Here is a 9,644-nt window from a genome sequence, read left to right as displayed (position 1 = left end):
TATAAGTCTATAGTTACATTACACAAGTAACTATACTTACATTACATAAGTAACTATATATATATGCATAATGAATCTTTTTATGAGCAAGGTTTGATTTTTCGTATAGAGATACTTAAAAACAAAGAACCAAAATCATGTGATAGACAAGATTAGGTTTTCAATTATGAGTGAATACCTTTGATAAGCGAGAACTTAGATGAGCATCGATATGCATGGGTGCAATGTGGGACTAATGTCTAAAAGCATATTGGGATTTTTCTAGGGAGCATAGACTAGAAAATTTCTAATTAGAGGAGGGTCCATGGACTTGCATGTAGTTGCCAGTGTTATGTTGAAGTTGGGAACATCTCAAGCTGGAGGAGACACAATAAAAGTTTGGCCAATTTGCTTGAATTCAAAGATAACTCTAGATAGAAGTTTTGCATCTCCACAGATATTACTAGATTTAAATTTTTTGTAAGAGAGGGCCAAGAGTCAATTGTAAGAGAAGCAATATCTTTGGATCCCAGGAAAGGCCTCAAAAAGGCATAGTATGAACATGCTAGAGATGACATATTATGTTAAATCTGCTTTACCATCTCAAAAGTACTTTAGCATGTCAATCACTTAAAATTTTCTTTAAATCTTAAAGTTCTTTTTAAAATATTTAAATTGATTCAAAAGTGCTTTTTGAAGTGGTGAAAGTGATTTTTTAACTTAATTTTTCTTTGAATCTTAAAGTGCTTTTGGAAATATTTAGAGTGATCCAGAAGCACTTTTTGAAATATCTAGAGCAAAATTTTCACTTACATTTACTTTGAATCTTGAGGTATTTTTTGAAAAGTTTTAGTTGATTGAAAAGTACTTTTTGAAATGCTTAAAGTGCTTTTGCAAGTTCACATTGTAATTAGTTGCTTTATGGTATTTGCTTTATAAAAGATACTAAAATTAATTTCTTTATGGTATTTGCTCACATGAATTGTATGAAATGGTATAGATGATGCAGCTTGACATGTCAAGTTTGTAGGGGCCATAGTAGACCAAGGGAGGAGTGGTATATTGCTAACCATTGCTCCTACCCATAGACCCTAGCTTCCAAGGCTAATATTCATTTGGGTGGAATATGTCCTAGGGTGTAGATTTGTCATAGATACGATAGATGCCATAGGGATGTACATACTTGCATGCATGCACTAGTATTACATGTTATCTTTTGCCAGCTTGCATGCACCCATAGAGACCTGGATACCTTGTAGTTGTGCCTAGAAAAGACTGGAAATTGTGAAAGTGTGGGTCTCTACAGTCACCAGGAAAAATATTATGCATAGCTATATGGATAAGAAAATTTCATCTAAAGCTTCCATACAAGTAGTAGAAAGACTTCAAAGAGGAAGCAATTACAACCTCAAGACACACAACTTCAAGAAGAAATGTTGTAGCATGCTACTCATAAAATTTCTAAAGTGGATTTGTGTGGTGAGAAACATGCATTCTGGTGAAGAAATTTTAGTTGTAAAATTGGCTCAACCAACCCTAAGGATGTACTGGAAGTACTCTACAGATTCCACTAGAGGGAAACATATAGAGGGATAATGAAGAAGAAGAATACCCAACTATTTCTAGGACACATGTTGTAGGTGAAGGATAAGAACTTGATTTCAAGCAAGCTACAGAGAAGATGAAGGGTGCAAAGATGGACACTGTAAAAAGACTAAGAAGAAGGGTATCGATAAGAATCGCATAGTAATAGAGGAAGGTTGAAATGAAGACATGGATACCAACTGCATGTTGATGCAAATGAGGAAGAAATTAACTTAAAAGTGCACTTATATAAAAAATAAAAACTTTGGTGGTTCAATAAAGAGGATAAAGGTTGCAACAAGCAAAGGGTAGGTGGGTGTTTCTGCTGATGAGCAAGGGAAGGTGAAGCTTCCACAAAGCCAACCATGGAGATGCCGTACCGTAAAAAATGCAGTATCCCAACACAATTATTGTCCACACCCTCTCGAATCTAAGTCAAGGGCTTCTAAGAAGCTTTAATGCTTTAATGTTTTTTTGGGCTTCGATATTGAGACCCTTTATTTATTGTTGAATGTTAAGAGATAATGACAATTTTTGTTTATTGTTCAATCTTGTATTGCATTAGTGTTTTTTTTCCACGACTCTATCTCTTCTCCACCATTTAAATGTTTTTCATGCCATTGTATTATTATATTAATTTGTAATAGTTTATATTGGTTTATTGATTCAAAGGGTACCCTAGGTGAGAGTCATAGAAGAGATACATATTGGCAATAAATTTTAGGAGGGTCACATCTAGTGATTTTTTTTTCAAGTACCTCTCCTAAAAAATTGATCATGATTTGGCGAGAAGGTCATCAACTTGAAAGGTACCTTATCACATGTTGCTATATACTTTTGCATGGATCTTTATGGATACCCATACTTTTTCTCTATAGAAAGGGCCATTTTAGGTGATCAAAACTCAAATTTTGTGCCAAATTTTTAATCTTAAGTGATCATTATGATTTTGGGGCTAAAAAAGCACTCTACTTTTTCGCTAGACTTGTCCACGACCCATAATTTTTAGTCTAAAAAGTGAAAATTTGCATAAAAGAAAGACAAACATTGAACAAAGGAAGACATAAACTTACAAGGATTCATCTACAAGTCATAGAAGTCCTGAAACATGCCAAAATGCCCAATTATAAACATTTTGGAAATTTCCAAATTTATCTTCTAGATATATTTACAAACTTGTCCACTTTTTGTATCTTGATTTCTATCACTTAATATAATCCCTTATTAACTTTTGGTATCCTTCTATATTACACTTAATATAAATCTTAAAAATAAAAAAGTTCATGCTAATAAAAATTTACTTTTACTCATAATTACTTTTTGGTATCCTACTTTGTAAAAGAGTTTAAAAATGCTTAAAGATTAAAAAGTATGACAAGTGTTTTATGAAACATGAAATGCTCTTTTAAATAGAAAAATACTTTCATAAGTAGAGAAGTGCTTTTGAAAATAGACAATTGCTTTCTAAAATAGAAAATAAATTTCTAAAATAGAGAAGTACTTTTGGAAATAGATAAGGGCTTTCTAAAATAGAAAAGGGCTCTCTAAAATACAAAAAAGCTTTTTGAGATAAACAAGTGCTTTTTGAAATAGAGAAGTGTTTTTTAAAATAAAAAAAGTACTTTTCGATATGAAAAGATGCTTTTGAAAATAGAAATATGATTCGATTAGAAAAAATACTGTATTTATTTCCTATACAAGATCATTGCTTTGCACACGACAAAGTGTTTATTGATCAAGAAATGCACTACTTTTCTATGCATGCTTGATTGAGAAATGACAAGGAAAGTACATGAAAAAACTACTATCAAAAGAAGAAAATGTACAAAGGACATAGAGGGGATCTTTGTATTTGAGCTACTTAAGCAATAGACACCACCCAAAGGACATAGAGGGGATAAACATCTCTTTTGGGATTGTGTACAAGTGAGGCATGTTTGGAGGAAAGTGAAACAGTGGATTAGACATGCAAATTTAAGTGACAGGCTAAGCTTTTCAGTGGTCCTATTTGGTGATCAAGGCTTGCTGGATGATGATACTTGGAGACTGGTCAGTCTCATGTCTACCCATCACCTTGAAGTTTTGTCTGGTCATGGAGGAGTACATGTGTGTTCATATCTTGCACTATCAAGGGCATCGAGGATCCTATAGGTTCACTAAAAGATGAGTAATTTTTACTAGTTTTGAAGCAACTCAAGGATTCGCATTGGATCTTTAAACTGTTTTGTAAGAAACTTTGTGTTTTGGCTTAGGCCAAAGGCTTAGGCCAAGGGGCACAACTTTCATGTTGTAACTTTATACACCTTTACTCATTAATATCGGTGCATTATTAAAAAAAGAAGAAAATTTAATTTTTGAAAAAGAGAAAGTGTTTGAGCACAGGAAAGTGTTTCTTGAAGAAGAGAAAGTGATATCTCTAGAAGATGAAGTGCTTTTGTATACTATAAAAATGCTTTGAACAATAAAAGGATCCAGAAAGAGAAAGTGCCTTAGTGTCGTATTAGTAATGTACATGAAACAAACATGAAAACGGAAACAAGAAATTGCAGTATTAAGAAGGGTAAGTGTTTGTCTGACCATGATCCTAAAGTCAAGGGCAAAGGATTGCATTTTTTAAAGTCCTTCTTAATGCATGGAAACAAGAAATTGCAGTATTAAGAAGGGTAAGTGTTTGTCTGACCATGATCCTAAAGTCAAGGGCAAAGGATTGCATTTTTTAAAGTCCTTCTTAATGCATTAAAATCAAAATCCCATTGACACTACTAATGAGTAAAGCCCATGTAACTTCGTGCATGAACCGACACATTAATGCTCCTGAAAACTCGAGGTTTGATTGAAAATGAATCGCAAAGGTTTCCAAAAAGCTTTCAAATTTCATCAAAAAGGTTTCTTAATGTTGGAATTTATAAAACTTTTAATTATAACAACGGTAAACGCTCGCAATTTGATACAAAATTCCCTGAAAAAACCTTGAGTTAAAGGATTTTTGTGTTTACTATACCAAAAATGTTTTTCGTGAAGACTGTCGCACCTATCGATTCTTATATTTTGCTTAAGTGCTAGCATTGAATCTCTGGCTAACGTATGAGAGTTGTGTGAGCGTCAATGGGTCTCCTTCCTTAGCCGCTACAGAGTCATGGTCAGTCTATCTAATGATATCAAGAAGCTCATCATGACGTTTGGACGGTAATTAGCGCCATGAGTACTGGCATATTTCCAACTCGAAAGAGAAATCAAATCTGGAGTACTCATGATTCTCGACGACTGTAAAAACCTACAAATATTTCCCATTATATTTCATGCAGCACAGTAGCAGGCAGTCAATATATAAATCAAGGGAGAAAGGGGCGGAACAGTGACATGATAGCAACGATAAAAACGGACTGCGCCATAAAGCTAGCTACACAAATCGACGGAGATGAATGTTTCATCATAGGACGGCAATTCGACAACTTGGATAAACCGATCATAAGGAATGGATTCATGATGAATCCTGGTGATGCACCCGGTACTGGTGATGATCGGGGGGTTGATACAGTCTCAGATGATTGTTGTTGATTATTGGCCGTGATGACGAGGGAGATCCATTAAATATGACGAGGAGGGGACATATATATATCATGCGTCGCGATGAGGAGCTGCTGGAGCGAATAATATATGTTTTGAGTCCGTTGGTAATTTGTCTGTGCGTTGAATTAAGGCCAGAAGAAGGAGATGTCGATCTGGTAGGTGGTGTTGAGGGCGACGACGGAGTAGCGGCTGCTGAGGGTGTAGCCCTGCACGAACAGGAAGTCGCCGGTGCCGCCGGAGATGGGGATGTCGCCGCCGGAGAGACCGACGATGTTGAAGGTGCCGGTGAAGGGGGACGGGGCGGAGAGGTTGGCGGTGGCGGTGATGTGGAAGGTGGCGCCGTCGAAGGAGGTGGTGACGCCGAAGCCCTTGAAGGTGCCGAGGCTGGCGGAGGAGGGGTCGGGCGTCTCCGTGAGGGGGTCGTTGAACACGAAGACGCTGCCGAAGGGCCCCGCCTCCGCCGTCACCGTGCTGCTGCCCAGCCCCGCGACGCCCGGCACCGTCACGAAGTCCGTGAAGTTGATGGCCCCGTGCATGAACAGCGTGAGGTTGGCGGTGCGGCTCCACTGGATGCCGGCGCCGCTACCTGATATGGCGCCGCTCGAGAGGCCTAGTATTAGGCCGGTAACGGCCACCATCAGTGCCGCATATGTGTTAGTACCTGGGGCACTGCTGCTGCTGCTGCAGCACCCAGCTGCATGGGTCTTGCCTGCAGCCATGATTGTAGTGCTATAACTCGATAAAACCGGCCTAAAGCTAAAAATAAGAGGCAGGGAGGGATCTGTCTGTCTCTGTCTCTCTCTCTAGACGCTGTATCACAAGTGTACGAGGCCACCCCAGGCCCTTTTGTACGTATCACAAGAAGCTTTTCGACATTACGATGGATGGGAGAAAATGGGGATTCAGGACTTGTTCAACATTACTTAGCTTGGCGTGATTGCTTCTAGTCGGGAAGTCAACATCGTAAGGCCCTTACAAACATGGTGAACAGGGAGCCGCGTGAATTATAGGAGGTGAACGTGTGCGGAGGCAGACGTGCATACGTTTACACCTTGTCAACCAATTGAAGTAGCGCATTGGGAACTTAGTCATCCAATGCGTCTTCAACGAGTCGCGGGAAACGTCCTGTACCGGGTCTTTCGTTCTTGCCAGTTGCCGGCCATGTCAAACACTCTGACTGTTCAACGTACTCTCAACTTTAAAATTGACAAGTTACTCGATTGTAGCATCCAAATTGACAAAGTCACATGACGAGCACAAGTAATTCTGCCGAAGTGCTCTGCCAAATTTGCAAAAAGTGCCACAAATCTCCTCCTTCTCAGTTGTTGGCGGCAATATTGTGCTCGGTGGTTGGTCTCAAATCTTAACCTCGCTAGAGAGGACTTCTACACTAGAGAGGGCTTCTACACTCGAAACTCCCACTAATATGACAAGAGTACCCTAGTGGAAGTCTATAAAATGCTACCTACAAGTCACATTGGGATGAACTTCAATAATTAGAGAAGGCAAAGTTTCAGCACATAATAAACAAAAGTATGAAACGACATGGAAGCTGCACATAAAAACCAAGGGGTTGATGTTACACTTTCACTCCACATGGAATCTTCATGAGGATTATCTAGTGGATGTATGCACATGCAAAGACAAAACTACTAGATGGACCTAAGATCATTAACTAGCAACACACTCTTAATCAGGTCAAGAGATGTCATGTACGACACCATTAATCATTATGCATTTCGATTGATTAATCTACACCTTGGAGGCTTGGAACATGCAAGATTAGAATCTTCCATAAGCAATACATGCATATTGCGCTAATTGGACTAGGGGAATTTGGAAAAGCCTAATAAGTCTATTTCCTCCAACAACCTACATCATGTGCACAATGCAAATACATAATGAGTTCCCCCTACAGGGCTGATACAAAGATCCTCCAAAAACTTGCAAAAGGTTGTCAATCGATAGTGATGTTATGAAATATCTTATATTTATATACTTTGCTCTCTGGATGAACATGCTAGTCTAGTACACAAAAAAAGATAATATGTTTGAGTAAGATGAAATATTATACATTTATACTTATAACAAGTTGTCTCTTCAAGAGAAGATAGGTATTAGTCAATTACTAAACATATCTTTGAATTGACAATACAAGTGTTGTACTTCTTAGGAGTATACAACTCAAATGCTAAGTCCAAGACTTGAAAACAACAACTAAGGTCTACAAATTTTAATAAGCTTATAAAGAGAAATGCACTGAAAAGAAGTGTAAATTGACATCTTAGCTCATTGGCTTATAATTGAAGTAAACATGCCTACCTCTTGATCAAGAAAGAATGTGTAATCTATAATAAAATTATGATAAGGGATGAATGAATATTTTGGTGGTTCCATCATCTACTCCTTTATAATTACAAAAGAATGACAAGGGATAATTAATGTATTATAGATGATACCACCACAATAAAATCGAAGCACAGACAAGAAGTTAGACATGGCAAAATGGATGCGTTTATTTTAAATTATGTAAACTCACATATAAAGACATGGAGTGTTTCACTTGACAAACATTAAGTTAAATGCAGTTGTAAATGCAAAACAAATCTTTGGCAAATCCATGAAAATAAATGCATAGTTACATGCACTTATATTTTTAAAACAACACTCGCACAATTTTCAGCTTTTCCCTTATTGAACAAAAATATAAAATATAAACAAAATGAGAGAGAGAGAGAGAGAGAGAGAGAGAGATCTTTATGAGCATTTGAAGAGGAGGACTTGCTTTAAGCCTATAAGTGAGTTAGAGTTTCTTATTTTGCTATAAATTTTCTATTGTTTGTTGTATGTTTGCATGGAAATGACTTTATGACCATGAGGATTTGTCATGTTTTGTGTAAAGAAAATGTGATCTTTGTTGTTGCTATAAGCACTCTTTGCTCTACTACATGACACTATTGGTGAGCTTGTAAATATGGATGGAGTTGCAGATATTCCCATTTTTCTAAACATGATTTACAACATGTGTTAAAGTGGGATTTCTGACACAAATTAGGTTTTTATAAAACGTTCAAGAAGCGAAATTTTCCATTTACATAAATGCACATTGGGCTTGGTGGGTGGATTTTTTACAGTTTAGTAATATGTATGTATATATATTTATATGTATATATATGTATATGTGTATATATATATATGTATGCATATACAATGTTATGCTATGTATGTGTGTAGGTACATAGATATGCACAGGCTACACATGCACCTATACGTATACATGTGCCTATATGTATATATATTTGTATATCTATGTCGATACATATACCTATGGGTATACATACGCATATCCATCAGGCTATGTGTACCAATATGTCGTGTGATGCCACTAATCCTCTTATATGATGCTTTTGTAGATGTTTCTATTTATGTTAATAAAAATTTCAATGAGAGAGATGAAGATGAACAGGTAGAGGCCTTCTTTGGGCATCTCCCCATCATCCTGCACTAGAAGGGATTAGGTATAAGACGGCCTAATCGATGCATTTATCATATTAGGAAAAATTTTATGGGCATGTCTACAAGAGTGCTGAAATACCTATAAGAAGGCGAGTGTCAAACATACATGTATTTTGGCAATACAAGCACACAATTTTTAGTATTTTCAACCATGCTATGTTTGCACTTTTTATAGTAACTTTTACTTGTAAATAGATGTGGTTTTACTATAATTTGTACATGATTTTGACCAAGCTTGTAAATGCATATGGCATATTTAAAAGAAAAACTAAGGAGTTATTATAACATAGTTCCAAACCTTTTGTGGGTAATAATATCCTGTTCCATTTGATTTGGTGCAATATAAGGCTCTTAGAAATTATGTTAATAGTCTAGTGTACTTGATGCAATGGATCAAGTTGCTTGTGATTATTGTTAATATCTTATTCTATATATTATTTCTAGGTTTGCCTAAGGGAATCCTGAACCAACCACAAGGCTCTTAAGCCTATGAGGCATAAGAAAATAACTTTGATATTCATGAAATAAGATGGATTTTTCTTAAAGTGTGAGAGTGGGGATTATAATTAATTTCTATCCTCTCTCTCTCTCTCTCTCTCTCTCAATTGAACATACAATATGAGCATAAAAAGGAGAAAGGTGAGTTTTTGAAAATTTGTGTGTGGCTCTCTCTTTCTCTTTCCTTTTCCTATATATATATATATATATATATATATATATATATGATATGATATTTTAATAGTTGAACATGTGAATGTAATGTGCACACACACACACATGCATAATAGGAAAGAGAGAGTACCCCATACATAATATACAAGCAATCCATAGTGTGATTGATGTTAACTAGAAAGATGAACTAAATAGATATCCCATAACTTTGATAGATGGACTCAATTAAACTATAACTAAAATGATATGATGATGCATGTACCAACCACATCAGTGATATGAATGTGAAAATGATGATTTAGCTATGTTAGTATAAACTCATG

General features: G+C 36.4%; 1 protein-coding gene across 1 annotated transcript; it reads right to left on the bottom strand.

The window, feature by feature from the left end:
• Positions 1-5,258: 5,258 nt before the first annotated feature.
• Positions 5,259-5,852, bottom strand: LOC148018635 (dirigent protein 1-like). The gene has a single exon (XM_087661586.1). The coding sequence runs from the start codon at positions 5,850-5,852 to the stop codon at positions 5,259-5,261; it is 594 nt and encodes a 197-aa protein (XP_087517712.1).
• Between the last annotated feature and the right edge of the window lie 3,792 nt (positions 5,853-9,644).

The sequence above is a fragment of the Lygodium microphyllum genome, chromosome 21 (genome assembly GCF_053477565.2).
Source record: "Lygodium microphyllum isolate KBCC chromosome 21, Lygodium_microphyllum_v1.1.10, whole genome shotgun sequence".
In the NCBI taxonomy this organism is placed as follows: domain Eukaryota; kingdom Viridiplantae; phylum Streptophyta; class Polypodiopsida; order Schizaeales; family Lygodiaceae; genus Lygodium; species Lygodium microphyllum.
This window is presented reverse-complemented; position numbering and strand designations above follow the sequence as displayed.

Coding starts and splice junctions, on each gene's coding strand:
- LOC148018635 (XM_087661586.1), bottom strand. CDS start 5,852: ATGGCTGCAGGCAAGACCCATGCAGCTGGGTGCTGCAGCAGCAGCAGC.